The sequence below is a fragment of the Vanellus vanellus genome, assembly GCF_965231255.1.
Source record: "Vanellus vanellus genome assembly, chromosome: 4".
Classification (NCBI taxonomy): domain Eukaryota; kingdom Metazoa; phylum Chordata; class Aves; order Charadriiformes; family Charadriidae; genus Vanellus; species Vanellus vanellus.
This window is the reverse complement of record NC_138909.1, coordinates 34347207-34370128: the sequence shown is the minus strand read 5'-3', so window position 1 is coordinate 34370128 and position 22922 is coordinate 34347207. Positions and strand designations below refer to the sequence as shown.

The 22922-nt window shown below is 40.3% G+C and overlaps 1 protein-coding gene across 1 annotated transcript in view; it reads right to left on the bottom strand.

Annotated features, from left to right (window-relative positions):
- Nucleotides 1-22922, bottom strand: part of SNCA (synuclein alpha) — a 75694-nt gene that overhangs the window by 42253 nt on the left and 10519 nt on the right. The window contains exon 3 of the mRNA XM_082482661.1: nt 18822-18967. Coding sequence (XP_082338787.1) covers nt 18822-18967 — 146 coding nt within the window. The remainder of the gene's footprint in view (nt 1-18821; nt 18968-22922) is intronic.

The following is a 22922-nucleotide window of genomic DNA, read 5'->3' as shown; positions in this document are numbered from 1 at the left end:
AATCTGAAGAAGACTTTAATAGCTTATTGTATTCCAAAGAATATGGCAGTGAAGACCTAAACTGCTTGGGCTGGGAAAGGAGGAAGGAGGGGAAAGCAGAAAAAAAAAAACCAAACCAAAGACAGGATAGTTCTAAATTCTTATTACTACAGAGTTAAAGAGTCCTCCTATAGGATAGGAAATATGCTGGTCTTTCGTACGGGAAAATAAACTAAAAGGCAGTATAAGCAACCACTGACCATGGCACATACAATAGACTAAATGCATATTGATACAATGGTACTTCAGGAAAGCAAACACATGACAGTCTGGATGATTCATCCAATAGCACAGCTTACATCTGTGCTTTTTTTTTTTCGTGAAGCACTTCTGTGCAATACTTGACTGAACATTATTCTGTATATTCACAGCTGAAGAACCAAACAGTTTCCCTCTGACAAGAATATCCCACTCCCTGTTTTTTGTACTTCTTAATCTTTCTACTAGTATCACAATTATATTAGCACTGATGATCAAGATGTGGAATAGAGTATTCAGTAAGAAATCTGGCCATGCACCAAATTATCTCAGATTCTCAGATATTCAGTCTCCACACAGTCTCGAAACCCAAAACTGTTTATATGGCATAATTAAGTACTCAAAGACCAGAACAATCGTCTTGAATAGAAATCACAGTAGAAAGCAAACATCAAGTAAGTGGAGCACAAGTTCTTCTGTTGAGTAGGTTTGACTGACAACATCATCCCTTCCTGTCTCGCCCCATCTTTCCTTGCTGTACTCACTGTCAAAGAGTGTCAGTCTATGCTGAGGTGGCTGAGAAAAAAGTGAGATAAAAACTTACTGTCAAAGGAAGTAAGAAAACTCAATTGCCACCTTTGCCCAGCTGCCACTGTACCAGCCTTACTCTCTTGTCCCTAATAAATTCTAGTTTATTTAAAATCTTGCCAATCTTCAAGACATACCAGGTTGATTAAAGAAACAATAGTGCAAGACAGAATTGACAGTCGACAGGCTCAAAACAGCCTTTCTTCATGCAGCCAAAGACACATATCTAATGGGATCAAGGGATGAATTTAACAGACCCTAACACTGTTCTTGCATGGTGAGAATATGATGTTATTTGCTGCTCTGTACTATTTGGATGTTATGCATCTATTGCTTGATGTCTCTGGAATGGAGCACCTGCCCAGATGACTAATGCCGACTCCCACAGTAAAGCAGAGAGGACGGCACTTAAGATGCTGTGCAAGAACAATACAACGAACAAAGAAGAACAAAATATTTTCATGTCACATTTTAAAGCCAGAAAAATTACACACCCCATTTATTTCCACCCTCCAGAGACTTATTTCTAATCATTATTCAATAATACCTGGTCGGAAAACTCTTGGGGATTTTTGTTTGTCAAGGCCAATTACTATAATTTCTTTCTCATATACAACTTTACCAGACAATGGTTGAGATTATTAACAAAAATTTGAACACTGCAGCACGCATTGCTCCAACAGTAAAAGCTAAGCAGAAATGAGTCACAACTGTTCTGAACACAGAGTCCAAGAAAACCAGTAAAAACTCTGTATAGAAATATCCCAAGGACTGATTTTGCTTAACAAAACTATGCACTCCTTGTAGCCAGTCTACTCAGAGACATAACCAAGAAAGCACACTATTAACTGGAACAACTACAAAGCAGTGTACTACCATTGCTAAGTACTCTAGTTTCACTTCACTAGTTACCTGTGTTACCCGTGTATGTAGTTTACATTACTTTATGTTATCAATATGCCCATTCAGTCCTGCTTGTTTTTCCTGCAATCACCTGTCAAATGCTGAAATCCTTACTTCTTGAGCAGCCCCAGTGACCGCAGTTCAGGTTATCTGCTCACTAAACCACTACTGAGTGGCTGAAGAATAGGAAAGTTCTCACCCCAGATGCACGTCTAGTTTTAACATTAGTGCATTAAAGCCATTACGCGTTTCTAGCACTCCTGGACAAAGATGATTGATGAGAAGTCTGCACTCAAGCATGAGCATGTTTTTTCAGTGAACGATTCTTTCTCCCCATGCCCCCCCACCCCTAGCAAATGTGTGTCCCAATTCTTCCCAATGCTAGTCCACAGAGTATGCAAGTGTTGGACTCTGGTCTCCTGCCCTTTGGTTTTGGACTGAAGCAGGCTGTGCTTCTTGAGATCCACAGTTCAACTCATCAGCCAAATGAGGAGTTTCTTGGTCAGGCTCCTTCACTCCTAAGCTTGTGTAGCTTGGATCCTATTAGGAGGCCTTCTGAACTTCTGTTAGTTACTTGCTCCGAAACAAGTGAGGAAACTTCATGCAATGCCTCATTGTGAGAAAGATAACTCCTCTGATGCAAAGATAAACAAGATTTCTGCAGGTCTTTGCCCCCACCTCTCAAATCAGTCTCAAACAGCGGCATGTCCAGAATGACATTTTGTCAGAGCACAGCGTGTTCAAAGAGAGCCAGTCACCAACAGAGAGTCGGGTGTTGTGAAAGACAGACCACAATGTCTGGGGATAAGCCAGACAAATTCCTTCCTCCCCTCCAGAAGAGATTTGAAAAAAAAAAAAAAAAAAAACAAACAAACAAACAAAAAAAACCACACACACACCAGAACAATCCAATGCACTTCAGATATCACAATCTGAAGTTACATGACAATCTTACACTAAGGGACATAACCGATGATATACTGTAACACATCATGATTTTAACAACTATGTTGAAGTGATTTTTGCAAGCAGAGGACAGTTCATGTCAAAACAAAAATTAGAAAGTATTTCAGTTTCCTTCCTTCTAAAGAATTTTTAGTAAATGCTATGACAGGTGTGTTTTTCTCCCTGAATGTGAAATATGCTTAGCTAAATGTAAAGAAAAGCCCAAAAGTCAACCTGAGATCTTACTTCTTTTGGACCCTCGCTGTATTTAATAAAGATGTTTCTAGCCAAACTAGATCTTCAGTTTTTCCTGCATAGCCACTCTGGATAAAAATCAGGTACCTGTTCACACCCGGGCAAGCAAGGTAGCCTTCAACAGATTTAAATATCTGAACTGAACATTAGGGTAATAAAAAGCTTAGTTTGGCCGGTATGTTGATGATTTGTAAGTCTAGCAGGAAAGCATCAATCCAGTTCTGATCTCCTACCAGTCTGCCTGGGAGGTCAAGGGCAGGAAGTGGTTACAACTGTGGTATGCACACAACAAACACTCCTGAAACAGTAAAAATTGATAAGAGCAGAGACAACATTTAGAAGGAAGTTCTTTACACTTTGTTGAAATTGTTGGCATTTCCTTTGAGTGTCAGCATCATGCCCACTGATGGACAAACACTCCCCTTGCCATCCTGGTGAAGGGCAGATCAGTGTCAACCAATACAAGATGGACATCTTTACTTCCTCGGGGTGGCTACAGAGATCATGACAATGAAGCAGGGAGGATAATGGCACAATAAGATGTTGCACTAGACTGATGACATAGCTGGGCAAATGCTATGCGCCCCATGCAGACCAAAAGGATAGTTCTCCACAGGACACAAGAGTGTTTGCAAGAGAGACTGACCTAAGACCCAGTATAAACAGATTTTAACACACTGGAAATTTTAGAAGGTATTCAGATTTTTAAAAACTTGGATTAGTAAACACTTACAAAGCACATAGCTTTAAATTGTTCTTAAACTCATTAATCTTTGAAATTACTTTTCCCCTTCCTTCATGCATGCAAAGCCATTAAAATACTAGATCGTCAGAATCTGACTCAGTTGAACCCAAGACAATTTCTTTCTCCTTGGGGTAGGGGTACTAATTAGGTAAGCTAGTGACACATCAGCAACACGGAATCTAGCAACACTTGGGCTGATGTGATGGTTTGCACACAGCTTAGAATATGCGTCAGAAATTGAACAGTAGGACAGGAAAGAAGTAGAAGAGAACATGACATGATGGACACTGTACAAGTTGTTTCAGATATATTGAAATCTCAGCTGAATCTGTGTCCCTGAAAAACAACCACTCAAAAGCCCTGCTTTTCTAAACAAAGTCAGAACATGCAAAAACTCCAGTTTTAAGTGTTAGGATGTGATAGTCAAAAGCAGTCAGCACTGATCAAGTTTGCTCCAAATAAGTCTCCTGGCAATTATCAATGGGATCAGCATCAGGACTGATGCAGAGCAGTTATAAAAAAGAAGCTGAAATGTAATCTCTTCCTCCCACAGGATTAATGTTCATGACCGATGTTCGCCAAAAAGGCAAAACATCAGGCTGAAATATTCAAGTTCCAGGGCAGCTAGACTTCAGAGCCACTATTTTGCTGGCAAAAATGAGCAGCTGGAAGTAAGAGAAAGGTAGAATCCACTGTACATCCTGCATCTTCCCTATTCCCAGCAGCCCAGGAGCATAAGCAGAGATTTCTGGAGGGGGAGTTCTGTGCCAGCATCCCATATCCCAATGAAACAGGATTAAGAGGTTGCCTTGTGGTGCTTGAATCGGGGAATAAAAGAGCTGCCTTCTCTCATGCACAGCCACTCTTTCCCCCTCCCCCCTGCCATTCCCTGACCATCATATCTCCTCTACCCAGTCTTTCCATCCTTCCTGAACCCAACTCATCCCCACCATCTGCTTTTACTCCACGAAATAGACTTGTACTAAATAGAGGATGCAGAGAAAAACCTCAGAGCATTTCAGAGGAGATATCAATACTCGGTGAGAGAGAAACCTGTTGTTGCATGTCTGAAAACAGCAATGCATGCTTCTAGATTTGACGCTACTTGCCTTCTGCCTCTTCTTTCCCCAAAGGATCATTTGGTAGTAACTCTTCCCTTACCACAGGCAGAGGTACTAAGAAGCATATGACCGTGAATGCCAAGTCCTGCCTAGGGAGACACCCTAAACGCTGTTGAGTAGACTTACTCACATTCACCTAAATGATTCAGGTACTTTCAAAACAAAGGAAGAGATTTCTCTCTCTCAACAAAGAAGTTGGAAAAAAAAAAAAAACAAAAACCAAACCAAAACAAATCAGCATTTAAAAACCTAAAAGCTTGAAACATTATAATTCCACAGACAACTCTGACCAGGTCCTAAACCCCCTGCACATCTTCCTCCTGAAATCAAGAGAGCCTTTGACAGAGCATCCACAGCTATGATCAGTCTTTGGCTAAATTTGCGTAAGATTTCTAAAACAGGAACAGATGCTGACATGGGATGAACATTACAGCCTGCAAACTTTACACACAACACCCAACATAAGGGTAATTTTCCTTCTGATTTTTCCCTGTAAAGGGTAAAGAGCACTAACTGATCAAGGTGTTGAATATAGTGGTAGCACAAATTTCAGAGATGTACAGAGAAGCAGTGACAGAGCAAGAGAGAAAACTTCACCTGCCAACTACCCTTATAATCCATCTGAAATAACACAGTTACATACCTGCTTTGTAACAATTAGTGCAAAGAATTCACTACCAGGCTAACATGATTTCCTAGCAGAAACAAGGTGTGTCAGCAGCCTTCAACAGCATTTTGTCAATGGACACTGCCAGATTGGGTTTAGCACCATCTGTTCTGGTCAAAACAGTTACCTTTTTCTCAGGCCAACAATCCAAGATGCACAGACAAAGCTTTGTCGTGGTTTGGCCTCAGCCAGCAACAAAGAGCCACGGAGCCACTCCCTCGACTCCCACAGCCGTGGGAAAAATCGGCAGAAAAGGGCAAAACTCGTGGGTTGAAATAGTGCAATTTAACAGAACACCCAAAGGGAAGAAGAAAGAAAAACAATAATGGCGATAAAGGAGTATAAGAACGCGATTACAGTACCGCCGCGCCGCGACCGGACCAGACCGGACTCGCCCCGCACCAGCTCGCCCTCGAGTGGCGACTGGCCCCCCCCTCCCGGCTAGCGCCTCTTATAGCCGGGCATGGGTCACGTGGGATGGAATACCTGCCTCCCCTGCCGCTCCTTGGGGAAATTAACCCCATCCTTGCTGGAAACCAGGACAAGCTTGAAGTAACAGAATGTCCTAACAGGACAGTCTGTAGAACACACTAACTTGGAGGTGACCAGCTACCCTCATCCACTTTAATTCCAGTATGGCTGAGAGTTCTCCATGTCCTCCTCTCGTAGCCTGCATACCAAGATGAATTGCCACGCATGATTCTCCTTCAGGAGGCCAGCAAAGGCTTCCCTTCCCGTTACGTACCAGACAAAAATCTAGAGGCATAAAACCAGACAAAATCTAGAGGCAAAAAATCTAGAGGCCAGGAAGAGATAAACAAACAAATCCAGTACCCTCATCTTAACTGTCATCAAGGCATTTATACAACTGCAAATAATAGATTCCAAAGCAAGGCCTAAGCTTTGCTTTTTAAAGCTGCTTTCACTACTTCTCCCAGCCTCCTCTATTTCTCAGTTTGGACAACAGCAGGCATTTACAGCAGTCCAACCAGCTGCGTTGTAAAGCATACATCTGAAGTAAAGCATACATCTGAAATGAAGCTCAGCGAAAAATCTGCAGAGAGCACCAAGTCTTAAAAACCCCATCTCATAGATGCATAGATGGTGTGTAGGAGGTGGAAAGAAGCACTGCTAAATCTGTTACCTTTCCTGTGAATGATGAGCATACCACCCCTTCCAAAAATAGATTATGAAGGAAACATTATGCTGATGACCGTGAAAAGCAAGTTCACTACTCTGGTTTAGACAGCAGGTCAGCTGAATGTGAACACATACCCTCCTTCAAAGTTACTAGAATAGCTATTACTTATTTTGTAAAAAAGTAAACACATTAAGTTTATTGGAAATAATGACTTTTGAAAAAAAAAAAATCCTCATTTCAAGAAGCTGTTTTATAAATTCCAAGCTAGCAAAAGGAAACAATTGACATAAACAAAGGTCCTAGTAGAATTTTCTGTCTTCCACCTGTTGGTCTGACAACCCTGTGCTACACTGTCATAACAGCCATCACTAATCCCTCCTGCCCTCACCCCTTAAATTTCTGCTATGCGAATATATGCTCTTAACAGGGCGCTACATAGCCTGTCTCCATGCTGTGGAGAAGGAAGAGCATTTAGCTGCTAAATGTACTGGTCCAGCACCATCAAACACAGCAAATGCATTTCAGACACATTTCTAAGACCACAGTAAGGATCAGGAAGAGGGGAGAAATCTTTCCTCCATTTAAGTATCCATGTGAACCACATTCATATTTATATCACCTTTCCAGTGACTTTTCTCTTGACCTGTGTGAAAGATGCACTTGCCTTCTACTTTGGTTTGGTCTAAGGAAGCAGCAACACAGGCCTCATGCCCAGTGGTGAACCTGCGAGCTGGAGAGCTCCTGGCTCACATACAAGGGAGCAAAAGAGCCTTGGAAAGATATTTCAAAAGGTGGTTTCAAAACCCAAAAATGCAAGATAACCAAAGCACAGAACAAGATACCAGGAGCCATATTGTCTATACTATTAACTAGCAGCCAACTACTTCACTCGGTAAATATCACCATCAGGATGAGCAAAATTTGGGCTCTCCCTGAACTGCGGCTGGACTGCATGCCAGGTTACTCTCCCCCTTGAGCAGGGACACCTTTCAAGGTTTGAGACCCCTCATCTGAGACGAAGAGATCCTTCCTTGCCCAAGGGGGAGAGATACCGAAGACCTGTGGTGAGTAAGGCAAGTGACTGATAGCATGCTGAATTATTACTAATGAAACATTACTAATCCATGTAGCCATTCAATGTTAATTATTATAAACTTTGTATAGATAATTCCATTAGTCATAAACCATTGTCCCAGTCTGAGATGAAGACTGGACCTCCACTCTGAACCTTGCAACTCAATGGGAGGGCCTTCCTTACCCTTTTCGTCTGGGGTCTCTGTGTGAATCATTCTAACTCCATTCTAACTCAATTTTCCTTTGTATGTTTCTTCCATGCAGTAATTACTAAGGTGAACCTTGCCATCCAACTTATTGAACCTTGGTAAACCACTGTTAAACTTTGTTCAATTCCATCAAATTTATTGAACTCTGTTAAATTATTTTACCTCAGTGAAACATATTGCTGCTTTTTTCTCTCTTTTGAGTGAGGTGCATTCCACTCATCCGCAACAACCTGTTAGAATAATTTTCTCCAGAGAGGGAAATTAATTTAGCCTCCAGCTCCGTTTGATCTCTGATCTTTCTCTACAAAGTAATTTACATACAGTATATCTATTCGAACTCTGTCAGTTATATCTTGAGGGATTTGTTAGATGAAATACCACATGCACAAAATTAAAAGCGACCCTACCATTAAAACTGAGGCTACGAGGAATCTGAAAAGCAGCAGTTGTTCAGATCAACTACACAAAGCATGAGCTACGTCAGACAGGGGTTAAACAAGCATCTTGGAGTGCAAGTCTTACACGGCTAAGATATGCTGGGTGTTAAGCAATGAACTGAAGTGTTTGATGCCACAGTGCAATGTTATTTTTAATTGCCATAAATACATTCATTTAGCAAAGCCTAAGTGTTTCATGCACACATTATCATCTATAAACTGCATTAGGGATATAAATTCTACCAAACTGGCATTTTGGACAGTTCCAGTGACTGCATACATGCTTAGAATTAAACCACACATTTCAACACCTTTAAAGTATTAACCGATTATAAATTATTAGTTTAATTAATTATAACTACTTCACATTAGAAGCAATCAGAAGCTGGTAGTCAGTTCTCAATACCGGAAGTTCTAACAGGCTTTACAGCTTCCATCCTCCTTCCTAAAGGGTCACACAAAATTAAGAGAAGCTCCGAGTCTTAAAAGCGTTCTCTACCCTAGCTCAGTTGCCCTTGTAATTTCCTTCCCCAAGCATATTTTGCATTTCTAGGTGTAAAAATTTTCTTTAGTGACAGCTTGTATCAACCACCGGCATCTTCCCTTCTTCAGCTTGAATGCACACTCCCTATTAGAAACACTGTCTCTACAGATAAGAACACATTTCTCATGGGTGACACTCACCTTGACACCCTAATTGAGTTTTTCACACCACTCCAGGGCAAGGCATGTCCATTTAGACCAGAGTGCACCCTTTGGGCCCTAAACACATCACAGGGAATTAGTAAGAAAAAAAAAAATTCCACATATCTTCTTTACATATAACAGTACATGAAAAAGGATTACATTTCACAATGAAAAGGTTGGCCAAGAAAAGCCTAGAGCCTTTGCTTTGTCCCACAGCCCCAGAAAAGAAATGTGTGGCTGACATATACTGGCAGGGTATCAGCTGCTGTAGGTGATGTCCCTTCCACACAGGATGGAGTGGGAGGTGGGACAGAGGGATTAAGCAGCTTCAAACGCACAAATCCTGTTTTATGTGCTTCTGAAGGAAGCACAGTTACAGACTGCTCTTCTTTCTGTTTGTAGCTAACCTACTAAGCAGGGCAAAAGAAGTTCTTTATTGGCTGTGTCTCATCTTGAGCTTCATTTTGACTTTTCTGACCCAAGCCTGGCAAACGTCCTGGGAATGTGCTAACAAAGCACAAGCAAACAACTCTGAAAGTTAACACCAAAAGCTTGGAGGGCAATCAATATGTCCAATATATTTCAGAATCGGGTTGTCTGCCTGCTTCACTCTTGCAAAAAGCATAGTTTTTTAGAGGACAACTTTGGCAGCTTACACCTCCAGTTTCCTCACAGGGAATATTTTGCATTAGACAAGCCACTGGCAAGAAAGGTTTTGCAATCTAAATTATCAGATGTATTTCCAAGACATTCAACATAGCTTTCTCCAGTAACAGAGTCCAGTCTCCAGATATACCACAGAAAGTTTTGAAACCTTTCTTTGAGACAAGTACTTAAAAATTATTACCAATAATCCTTACGCAGGCCACAACTTTCTCCAAGCGACAGATTTAACACAGCTGAAAGCAGGTTAAGAGCCAGACTGTTTAATGACAGTTTGCTGTAGAAAAGATGGGTCATCTCTGCTCTTTCGTTATGCACCAGCAGCTTTGAAGAAGTCCCAGACATCCACAGGCTATGCACAAGCTTTTACCTGTTCACCCACATATCCACCAGGAAGTTCTGTCAGTGGTCAAAATAGCCACAAAATGATGTGCATCATATGCCACTGGTATTTGCGGATTATCACCGGCCCTCATGTAAACTTCCTTTCTAATAGTAATAACAGCACTGCCAGTAATTAGGTAATCCTCATAAAAGCATTCCGTCTTCTTTATTTCTTCCTCCCTCTCCTCTTAACCTACAGGTGGGGTTTATCTGCTTTTGTTTTTTAGATGACATTGGATTAATATTCTGAAAATACAGATTAATCTATTTCTCCACAGAGAGGTACTTCCTCCACACTTCAGTCCTGAATCATTTTGAAGTTTATACAACCCTCGTCACCACATCAATCCAGGACCTCAATTTGCCACTCATACCTATTAAGCATCCCACTGCAGTGCTTTGCTGAAGAGAGACTGGCAGACATAAACACACATTGCAGTGCTTCGCCAAAATATCACTTCAGCACCATAAACTTTCATTGCTAGCTAAAAAAAAAAAAACCTGCCAGCTGCAATGTTTGGCTTTTACAACATCAACAAATGGCACTGGTTATCATCACACATCCACTGAAGGTAATGACTTCCAGATAGGCACTGAATGAATCACATTTAAGCTCCTTACCTTCCAAGGCTTACACACGTCATCTTGGCCAGCAGAGCAAAGGAACACTGAAACAGGGCAGAAGATGCTAAGGAGATGTCGTGGTTTATTGTAACTCAGTAATGTTTGCAAGCTTATAAAACCTGTACCTCAAGTTGCACAAAAAAGCCACTATTAAGCTTGCCCAACTGCCATGGGTTGCATGAAACTATTGCCCATCTGAAACAGTTGAATCTTCCACGCAACAGCGGGCAAGAACAGGAATAGTTGGCATGAATATGAATCATCCCCAAACGAAATTAAACATATTCCTCTCAGCAAGCAGCACCTTCCTGAATATTTAACATGGGATTGGCAACTATTTAAAGCAGGAAAAAGTACATTTCTGTGAGCACTGCATGAAATCCCACAGATGGATGGGACACCGTGAAACAGAACCGGTCCCATGTTAGTTTGCGAGACTTGTATAATGCAATGGCCACACATACACAGGGGAGACAAACACAGCAGCCTGGAACGTGGTACGCAGGTGTATTAGGTCAGTTAGAAAGGAAACTGGAGATGGAGGATATAGGAGGTAGAAGGTAAACACAAGAGGGAGGAAAGAGAGCATAGACTGCAGACAAGCAAACCCTTATAATAAAGGCAAAAGTCAGTCTCCGGGTAAAAGGGCGGAGAGCATCTTTTTCTTTAGCTTGTGAGGAAGAAGCAAAAAAGAAAAACTGTGTTCTGCTATTTGTAGATATTACAAATGTTATCTCACTATCGTGAGATGTGAACAATTCCTAATGGAGAATGTGTTCACCCTTCTATCAGCTAGCAAATAATTCTTCTTCTTGGACACCACGGGAGATAGGCACATTCAGTTTAAGGATGGGGGTACTTTATTTCTCCAGGGTCAAAGCTAAATCTGTGGTTGAGCAATTTCTAGAAAACCAAGAGCAATATGATGCCACCCAAAAGCTCCTCAACTTAATTCCTCCACAGGTAATTAGGAATACACTGTGGTCAGCAGTAGCGAAGGCAGCAGGTAGACCAGGAACATCAGTACACACTGAAATGTTATCTCACAGCGTGAAATCCATTAAGAAGCCAGGAAAACTCACAAGACCTTTACATTAAGCTCATATTTGTTCCTGAATTAATGAAGAGCAATAACCTCCAGGTTATTCAGATAATACCACATAAGTTTTCTTCTCTTGTGACTCAACTCAAGTTCAGCTTGAATCACAGATGTCAATGCATGGAAATGCTTTCACACAGAAAACATGGTCTTCCTTTAAATCCTGTTATTTTGCCCTCTGAGAAAAAGTACCAACAACATGCCCCACAGCAGGAAAAGCATTTTTGCTGCTATCCAGGGAGGCAAAGCACAGGTTGCAATTAAAAATTCTCCCAGCACTCTTCAACACACAAACTCTAGCACTTCTTCCTGGAGTCATCCATCTTTCACCATCTGTTTTTTTCCTGAGTATTGTTATTTTCTGCGCATATTCATCTCTATCTTGCCCAGTCTAATTTTAAACGTTTCAAATAGTGGTGTTGAGAGTGAAATAAAATTAAGCTACTCATGTCCAGAAGTGCTACCAGAATTTGCACATACCTGCTGAGAACTAAGTGACAGGTAAAATCTTACCATAAAGCAAAAGAAAGGTAGAAGAAAAACATGGGATTTCCTTGCTGGCTCGGTGACTTCTGTGGCCTTCCTATTTTCAACCTGTCTTCTGTGGGCATTGTTAGCACTTCTCACCAAATAAAATTGCTTGCAAACATTAAAGTCTGCTTCAAGCACTCTGTACTGTTCTTTACAGTACCATTATGCAGTATCAATACATACTACATACGTGGGGCTTGCCCATGTGGAAACACCAAAGAAAAACAGAACTGTACTAATGAAATTGCATTAACTGGCCTCAACTGTAATTGTTGAAGTTATTTTGGAAACAGATTACAAACCACTGATTCAAAGCCACTTGCATTCCAATACAGAGCATTCATACAGGATTGTAATGCAACTTTTTACTAGGGCAGTTAGTGATAGGATGAGGGGGAATGGCTTTAAACTGGAAGAGGGTAGGTTTAGATTAAACATTAGGAAGAAGTTTTTCACTTTAAGGGTGGTGAGGCACTGGAACAGGTTGCCCAGAAAAGCTGTGGAGCTCCATCCCTGGAGGTGTTTAAGGCCAGTTTGGATGGGGCTTTTGGTCTAGTGGGAGGCGGCCCTGCCCATGGCAGGGGGGTTGGAACTAGATGATCTTGAAGGTCCCTTCCAACCTAAGCCATTCTGTGATTCTATAATTTCACAAGCCTACTGACATTCATACCTCTGTAAAACTTAGATTATTCCTGAGCTTTCTCATCCAAAAAAAATGTGCACTGTCATGAGGGAGAGATTTGACTGTGTACATAAAGCAGAGTGAAAACCTTAATATCACCTACCTATGGGTGCCTTATGATTTATAATAAATCAGTTTCCTGTTTCAAGAATATGGATTAACTTTACAGAACTGATTTGTTACAGATGTTTTCATAAAATACACCATCTTTAATTCGGTAAGAAAGGCCCTACCAAAATAAATCAAACACTACAATCAAAGAGATATGTCAGTTGACTGACAGTCCCACTTCCTTCATGAATTCAAAGAAACAGCTAACAAATGCTTTCTCTTAAGAGGGGTCTTCTGTGATTCAGCTCCTGAGCAATGCGGATCCTCTAATGGGGAATCTCTCTCCTCATTCTTCCCCTCTCAATCCATCTACATACATTTAAAAAGGAAACATTGCTAATTGCTGCTACATATCCTTTCTACTTTGCAGCAGTCACTCATCCATTACGCATAGATCAAGAAATAAAACAAGGGAAAAAGTAGAACCGATCTCTATGTGCTCTTCGCTTGTTATGATTTAAATAGAAATTTGAGAGCAAGTATTGTGTGACTGATGTTCAGTTGTGACTACCTGAGCAGGCCTTCTCCTATACATCATCTAAAACACTTTTGCTTCCTTGAGGAAGATCTACTGTCTATTAGTTATCTTACCAGAAACCACAGTATGCAAGCTTTCCAAACCACTGCTGTAACTGCTCCTACAGACCAAGCAAGAGTGTCACATCAGAACCACGGTCAGGCTCACCCTGAACAACCAAAATTCCCACCCCTCTGCATTGCACCTCATGGCAGGAGTGGCACTGCTGGGCTTAAGTGTAGAGGGTTAGACCTCTGGCTGCTTGGCAGGCTTGCTAGGGATCTAATTACATGTATTTAATCATAAACTTATCAATTCTCTACTGTGACCTTATATTAGAGCCACAAATGGCAAGAAGTAGTTGAGGAGGGCAATTAGATGTTGCTGCACCCTTGTAGCCCGCTTGCTTTATACAGCATCTACAGAAAAGCATCAACTCCAGAAGTTAATTGGGTGGAGATTAATAAGATCATGGTGTGGCAAATTCAGAAATAAAGTTTCTTCGCTCAATTCAAGGCTTGACTTTTGCCTCATAATAAGCTCTAGGGGAGATGAATAAACCTGCTTATTCCCACAAAAGAACAACAGTTTAAGTCTTGTGTAACTTGCACTTATTCTTCTGCTTTTCATTGGGGTCTATTAGCCTTTTGGTACATCAACTGGCTAATAGCGTCAAATGTAATGGAAAGGTGGAAAAACTCCCTAAACTCCATTTCTGAAGAAGTAAATTGGATCTCTCCGCTCAGTAGCTTTTCCTTTGTGTTTCTGAGATAAGCTTTGCAAGATTAATCGACTCACCTACAGACTGGAAAGAAAATGAGGAACAGTGATCCTCCAACGTGCCAAGCACCTTTTAGAGCATACTGAGTGTAAAGACGGTCAGAAAACTAGGAGATACTCATATTCTATCAAAATGCATGGTTCCACCTAACCCAAAATTTTGCCATGATTACACTTGTTTCTGGAAAAAGGTGCATTAAAAAAATCCGTTTTAAAAGTTTCAAGAATTTTCCATGCGGCATGTCAGCATTATGGCACAGTAGGAAATAAAATATGTAAAATACATCTCAAAAAGATAAAAAGAGACAAAATAAGAAAATGCCTATTTGAGCCTTCTCAAGTACTAAGCAAGGCATTTATATTGTACACAGGTAGTAAGGGGGGGGGCTACTAAAACAGCAATGGAGACTTTAATGTTAGGCACTTAAATTTCAGGGACTGCTACCAAAGACAACTTCAGTGAAAGCCAAATGTCAATATTAAGTTTCTAGTTATTTCCACATAAGTTTTCTACAGAAGAATTTCTAAACAGATCTCTGCATTTTTAAAACGCAAAATGTAAAGTGGAAAAAAAAAAAAGATTTCATATTCAGCTTTTTTTTCTTTTTAACCTACAGGTGATAATTAATACTTTTTTGGGAACGCTCAGGAATCTCACTTTGCAATAAGACAGAACAGAAATCTTTGAAAGATGAGGTATTGCATCTCAAAATTAGTTATTTACCTATCTGTAAATAATAAACTTTATAATCCATATTTTGTTCTCAGGTAATATGATGCAAGGAATCCACTAGTTAGTACCCTTCCATACTATCTGGATCTATATGCTCATGCTGAGCTGAAAACAGAATATTCAAAGGTTTTCACAGCTTTCTTAACTTAGAAAAAAACATGTTCATATCTACAGTAAATGTAATTATCATTGATCTTGCCTTTTTTATACTTGAGTAATTTAGAAGCACACTCACACTGTACACAGAAATAAAACATGCACGGGCACACAATACATTTAAAACAAATGGTTTACCTGTATAACCCAGTACTTCAGTTTATCACCTTCTCTTAACAGAGAGAAGAAAGCATGAAAAAGAGAAGCAACTTCTTTTCTGTTTCCAGGAAGAGTCTCAATGACTACAAATAACAGCATTATTATGGGCAGATTTTAAGATTTGGCTCAAATTTACAACTAGTTTATAAAAAGGTAATCTATTTTTAACAGGCTCTATGCTAAAGGCTAAGCGTGCATTAGAAATAATTTTTGAGTAGACGCATGCTGGCAATGCACGAAAGAACTTTTGGGATCTAATTAATCTTCAGAATTGTTTTGTCACTTTTTAAAAAGCTACTTGCGGTATGTTAACTCTTTCGAAATGAAGACAAGCCTACTAGCTGCCACTACCCCTTTCTGTGTTACACAATGAGTTTCTGCCAAAGCGCGTATCCCCCAGGGCACTCCTCAGACGGGCACTATCAAGTCAGCTCTGTCACTCACTACTCTCAGCTGTCACTTTGTGCTGCCCACTTTCACCAGCTACGGGGTGGGTAGGTGACACTGTGGTGTGACAGCAGCCCTGCAGCCTGGCCTCAGCTGGATGGTTAAACCCATTCTTCATGGTCCAAAGCACACCAGTATTAAAAGCGGCACCAGGTAACCTCGGACAAACTTCTCGAGAAAGCGTTTTGCCAAGCATCTGCTTAGTATTTTCTTTGCGTGAATATTGTTGTATCCACAGGTAAAGAAATGCTACGACTGTTTTCAACGAGTTGGAAGTCAAAACCAGACTTCCATCACAGCACAAGAACAACACCAGTCACCTCGCAAGACTACAGGCTTTCACACAGGCGAGCAGATGACTAGTAGCAGATCCCAGCAACAACCATTAGTTTAGATGGGCTTCCAGACACATATTTGGAAGCAGCTGATCATATTTATTTTACAGTCCCTGATCCTGAAATTGATGGCAAATAAGCCAACTCATCCAGTTGCACGGAAGCTGAGTTTATAGCAGTTCACAGAATGATTCAGGTTGGAAGGGGCCTCAGGTGGTCACTGTTTGCTACGTTCAGTGGGAGGATTTGGACTCGATTATGCGGGTCCATGTGAACTGGAAGAAATTATTTGTCTCAAGTTTAGAAGCCAACTAAAATAAGAGATTATTGGCTAATACCTTTTAGTCTTCTGTGGAGAAACAGTCTGTAATCATGCTTTCTATACACTTTTAATGGATAAGCTTCATTTGCAATTCCCTGTCAAATCCCATGACTTGCTTACACTGTGTAAGCAAGGTAAGTATTCCTCTTGCACAAGGGAAATGCAGCTATTTGCTTTATGACAATCCCAAATAGATGTCTATAGGAAGAATAATTTGCCAAAGGCACTGCTAGCCATGCTTAAGGTCAAGGAGTGGATTTGCTAGTCGTGGTCTCCTATTCCCAGTTTAGAGTAGGTTAGAGAAATCACAGCCTTAAGAGAAATAACCTTATAGAGATAAAACACACGAAGTTACCTTGATTGTAAGTCTGGTTGATACTTTCTCTTATTTCAGAAAGGCCCACCCTGTTTCCTGCAAGGCACCTGTGTCCCACTGGTATTCTAAATGCCTATACTTGATCCCCACCCAACTGCCAGTTCACCTGGAAAATCCAAGCAAAATCAATCTCATGTACCTCTGAACTGCACAGAAATGCAGAAATACTAGGTTGCAGAATATCTTTACACGATTGAATTTTGATGTTAACATTTTTGAAATGGCTACTCAGCCCTTGCAAAACCAGTAAGAGACAGAGATGCAGAGCCATCCGTTGGGAGCCGTAGATACTAATCAGCTAGATGGCTATACTGCATAGATGGCTGAGAATCTCAGTCTAAAAATACCAGTATCAAGAATCAAATGAATGGTTTTGCGTATCGAAAGAACAAAGCACCAGTTCAGAATAATTATGCTATTTATAGGGCTGTGGAATAATATGCATGTAGATTATGGATGTTCTTTAATTTCACAGATGTGATTTTATTCTGTTACAGCCATCATGACTCATATTTAAGCTTAACAATATACAGAACAGAATTAAATGAAAGTCAGCAGAGATTTGCTTCATACCTTATCATTATAAGGATCTATATGTACATACTATTATTGAGGTAAAAAAGTATTAGGTATGGTCCATACTAAAGTATGCAATTGCATATTACAGCAATGATGATCCTTATGACACTGAGTAAAGGGTTTGAAGACCTACAAACGGAAAAAATATTCTCAGCATAAAACTACAAAAGAGCTTTAGCAGAAACCACGGGTATAGACTACCGTGGCCACACCATACTCGTGTATCCCCTGGCAGTTCATTAGATACTCGATTTTGTAAATCTTCAACATAGCTTTTACAAAGGACTATGGCCACATCAAAAGCAACATTTTACTTATCGCTGAACAAAAAAGGACTAAAAAGCCCCCCAGGAAAACTGCTTTGAAAGAGAACAAAATTGCTTGTGAGATGTTTTCAAGACCAATCCACCACACTGGAGTGAACGCCTACCACAATGTAATACCCCTTTTTCCCCCCCAAACTAAAGCACCAGTAGGATTTGTCAGACAGACAGGAATACGCTTCAATAACAGATAAGGATTTCTTATATGTTATTCCCATCAGCTCTCTGGGGTTACTTTTCACCTAGTGTAAGTGGGAGAATATGACTGCAGTGTATCAGCAATAAAAGTGCAGCAACTCTTTGTTATTGCGCAAATACTTAACATTTACCTTGATGCTGAAATGAAAATACCTACAGGATGTTTTATAGTATGAGCTAAAGCAAATTTAATCTGAAGAATTCAGAGCAGTTTGGAGGCATTTTTGAGTTCGTGTTTACTATATTCTGGAAGACAAAAAACTCTCCAGCTAGATCTTGATGTTAAACACAATGTATCTAACCAGTCTGGTACACAATCCCTTCTGTTCTTCATCTGCAGAGGATACAAACTGTGCTGTTAAACCTGAGATTCGCTGTTTGACCTTTCAGCTCTAGCAGGTAGCTTTTCAATCCTCAGTTATGTGGAAAAACAGTTATCTTCCCCTTCAACTGTACAGCGATCCTACAGCTGCTGGTGCCCCACTAAAGGCTGCTGAGTTCAGAATCACCACTAGATCACACTTCAGACAGCAATCCAAATCTGCTAAGACCTTTCAGAATACTAAAGCTAGATACCCAATCCTACTCAAGTTCCCAAATCCTGCAGGTCACCCAAAACACAAGCTATAAACAGCAGATATTTTCTTTGCTGTTCATTTGTTTAGCATAACGCAAATGAGCCTGCATTCATACCACTGACAGACACAAAAGAAAACACTCCATCTGCCCCTCAGTTCAGGGAGGCCACTCATGGTTCACCTCTTCATCTGGAAAAGATTGTAAATAAACAAACCTGTTTGGCCAACTGATCCTTCTTCACCAAGCCAGTGGCTGCAGCGATGTTCCCTGCTCCTTCCACTGTCTTCTGGGCCACCGCTGTCACTCCTGTCACCACAGCTCCCCCAACGTTAGACACTTGCTCTTTGGTCTTCTCAGCCACTGAGGAGATGCAGAAGATGGAAAAACACGTTACAGCTCTGGAAGCTGTAAGTTTTTCAACGAATCACATCTACCACTGACAGCCCAACATCATGAAGAGCCATAAGGCCATTACACTCTGTGCACCCCAAGTGGATCTCAAGAAATGAGACTATCTATCTGGTAGCACTGGAGCAGAAGAGGTAAAAAATAAGCCTAATTTGCAGCTCGATTTCTTTCACATGAAAGATATTTGACATTTTCATTCATGTCTAGCTGTACTTTAGGGAAGAAAAGTCATTACTTAAGGGCCCTTATTATGCCCAACTCACTGCGTAATGTATAATAATTGCATTCAATATATCCCAGTTTGGAAATGCATTCCAATGAGTCCACCAAACACTTGCTGCATGCTACAGGGCAAGGAAGACAATATTGTTCACATTAGACTCAAAAGCCATTGGTTATTCTTTTATTTTTATTTTTTAAAATATACTTGATGAATAAGCAGAGCTACTAGAGCTCAGAGAATTTCTCATACAACCTTTTATCCGGTTCTCTGAGATTTTTGCCCCACTGTTGATGTGTCCATCCATAACACACTAATCTACAGAAAGACTGAATGCCAAAGATGCCAAAGCAAACTGGATTAATAGCTAACTTCAAAGCCCCAGGGAAACAACAACTCATTTAGCCTACATATACATCAGCAGTTGCCATTCTACCTTTCAGAATATTAGTGGGTTCTTTCTGCTCATTCATCCCCAAGGGCTCTTTCTGACAGCAGCTCGCACTATAGTGAAACCGCTCTAAGAAAAGAGATGACTTCATGCCTTAAAGTTACACGGCCAGATTTTCAGAAAACAACACACTTACTCATCTAAGCAAGGGACTGCTCTTCAAAAATGTCCAGCGTGTAATTTTGTAATCCTGACTAATCCTATACTTTCCTCCAGCCCAAACCCCATCTGATCCATGAAATGCATTCGTAGCTCTGTTTGCACCCTTTGCGAGCACAGGATGGATTCTGCTTGGCAGACAGGCCACCCTTTCAGAGACTTTTTTGGGAAGCACATGCAAAGAGAAGACTTTCTATGGATAAATTAGATTTCTTCAGTGCCTTACCTAAAGAGTATCATCTGTCCTTATCACAGGGCACACAGCATAGATTGCTATGACTGACATTAAACAACAACAATTAGGAAAAAGCTGAAAAGGTAAACAATGTGCCTAACATGATTTTTATTAAAGATCCAAATAATAAGTATCTGGTGACTGAAAATGAAGGCAGATCATTTAAATCTCATTCTGGCTAAGTTAAAGTGAAAAATCAGTAGCTGATTGAGCGTTATCTTTATTATGACCAAAGCCAGGAGCTTTCATTATAGAGCAGGACTGCAACAGACTATACATTGTCTGAAACTGGAACCAGAAAAACAGTCTGTCCCAGAGATCTTTCAACCTATACGTGCTCACAAGATACAAATTCATGAGAAATTTCACTGCATCCCTCCAGTACTCTATTGACATGCTTTTTCCAGAAAAAAAATACTCAAAAGTGGGTTTTGCTGAAAAGCAAATGTTGCCCTCAGGGAAGGTTTGACATAATGCTAGCAAGTGCAGGAAGACATCCATGAAGATGCCTCATTTGAATATTACCAGCTACAGCCAACAAAAGCTCTGGAAGCTACACATGAAATTTATACAGGAAGTTTTTCACTAGTTCTTGCAAACATGTATCTTAAGGTGTGTGTCCTTGTAACCCATTATATCTTCCAAAGAATATTAAGATCTGATTGTGTGTGGAGTCTTCCAGAAACAACCTGAGTAACATTATGAGACAGAAACTTGTAACACTTTGCTATTATTTAGAATGTCTAGAAGAAATCTCAAACAGAGCTATGTAAAAAAAAAAAGAAAAGTATCATCTTGCAAAAATAAGTCTTTAAATAAGCAATATTCTTCAAGAAATGGGGAAAAAAAAAAGGAGACATGTTCTGGGTAAGCTTCAGATATATAAATCAATGTCCTTTTTATATACATTTTCTTCAGTTAATTTTTTTTGTAGGGAGGACACATCCACTGTTTTGAAAAGTCCCTTTTCCAAAATACATTGAACAGCAGAACATTTGAAAGAGAAATTCAGCAGGCTTGATGCTGACAGAGGACCACATGCTCAGCTGGCCTCAAGCAGACTCCTCCCTTCTGATAAAATGATAAAGCACAGTTGTGCTGTCTTCATTATCAATGTCAGAATTAGTTTCATTTCAGCATCTTAGAAAACCTGCACCTCAAATGCAAGATATCAAGAAATAGAGTGAAACTGGGTACACTGTGTATGCTGCAATATAAAATACCTAACTCCTGATGCCATTATTAAACCCTCATTTCTCAGACTAAGTTGTCATGGCAAGTATGACCAGCCACCAAAGGCAACTATCCAGTGTCTGGCCTTCCCACTATTAGTGTTTTGGGAAAGCTCTGGTTTAAGTCTGTTTTCTCCTCCCAGAAACACATTACCCTAGGAAAGGCTTAGCACATGCAAAAAAAAATAAAATGAAAAAGCAAAGAATCCGGCTACTGGCACAACAACAGAAGATACCTGGTAATAGTAACAAAAGCAGTATATTTAAGATTACTTCTGTTTCAGACATAGCCTAAGAAAGCTGTCAAAGCAGGTACCCTGAAAGATCTCTCATACACTGCTTCAGAAATCAGAGCCATGAAGATAAATCCAGCAAACTATACACATAGCACAGATTCGCAAAAGCACTCAATACTAGTGGAGGGGGCAGGGAGAGAACCTTTCTTCCTGTCTATAAGGAATACCTAAACACTATCAAAGTCCCTATTACCAGAGTGACTCGCTAAATAAGCTCCAGCCTGGTGACCCTTAGCTCAGAAACACTAGCAACAGGAGAAGAAAAAACAAGTTTCCAGTCTCATGTACTTTATTGCTTACACTAAGTAGTAGCAGGGGAAAAGCATTAAGTGCATGCAAACAAATCAGTTCAGAATGCAGGGGGCTGATACCAACTAATTAAATTAATCCAAATATCAGGTTGTTTAATGATCTTAAGCCATTAAGTCTTTGTAAAGCTGATGTCTGCTTTGCATCACAGCGCTGAGAAACAGTAAATCAGCTTCTGCAGAGCTCTGCCGTGCTATGGCCTGATTACTTTTCTCCATCTATGCAGAGCCTGTCCATTCCACTAAATGATCCAGGAATTGCCTAAAATGACCATGCCAAGGCTAACTTTGAAATTGAAGTTCTAATACTGACTACAGCACTGTGCAAAAATTATTAGCATTGAAGCTTTTTTTCCCCTACTTATTATAGATGACTGTGTAACATATCAATATCAGTGTGAAACCTTTAGACTAATTCAAAGTGAGAACTAGTTGTTTTCAATTTTGGACAGTAAAAGTAGATGAAAGCCACAGGATTTCGCTGAATTAATGAAATTACTCTTACTGCACTAAATATCAGAGGCGAGTAGAAATGTTAATTAGGCAGGCAAGTCAGATATACAAGCTAACACCCCATAAAACCAGTAAGCAAAGCTGCTTCATCTTCATCAGGGAAAGAGCAACCTGACAAATAACATGCTCACCCTATTCCTGTGAATCACAGCCTGGTATCCTCATTTTACAGTGTCTCAATGCCACTAAAATCAGGTCATACTTTGTTTAAAGCAACAAACACCTCGGTTCAATGTTTCTGGGTTTGGAAGCAACTGGCTGAAAAGCGTATTTCATTGTTCAGCACTTTGAGGTGTGTCAGCTCCCGAGTCCCTTCACCAGCAAAGGGGTTTAAACCACAAACTATTAAAAAATAGCAAAACTAGCAAGACCTTGGAATTCAGACAGTAAGAAAGGACTCACTGCACAACTGTGAACACACACGCATTTCGATGTGCGATTCTAGTTTGCATTTCACTGTCTCCAACCTCTTGAATCATTTTTATTCACATAA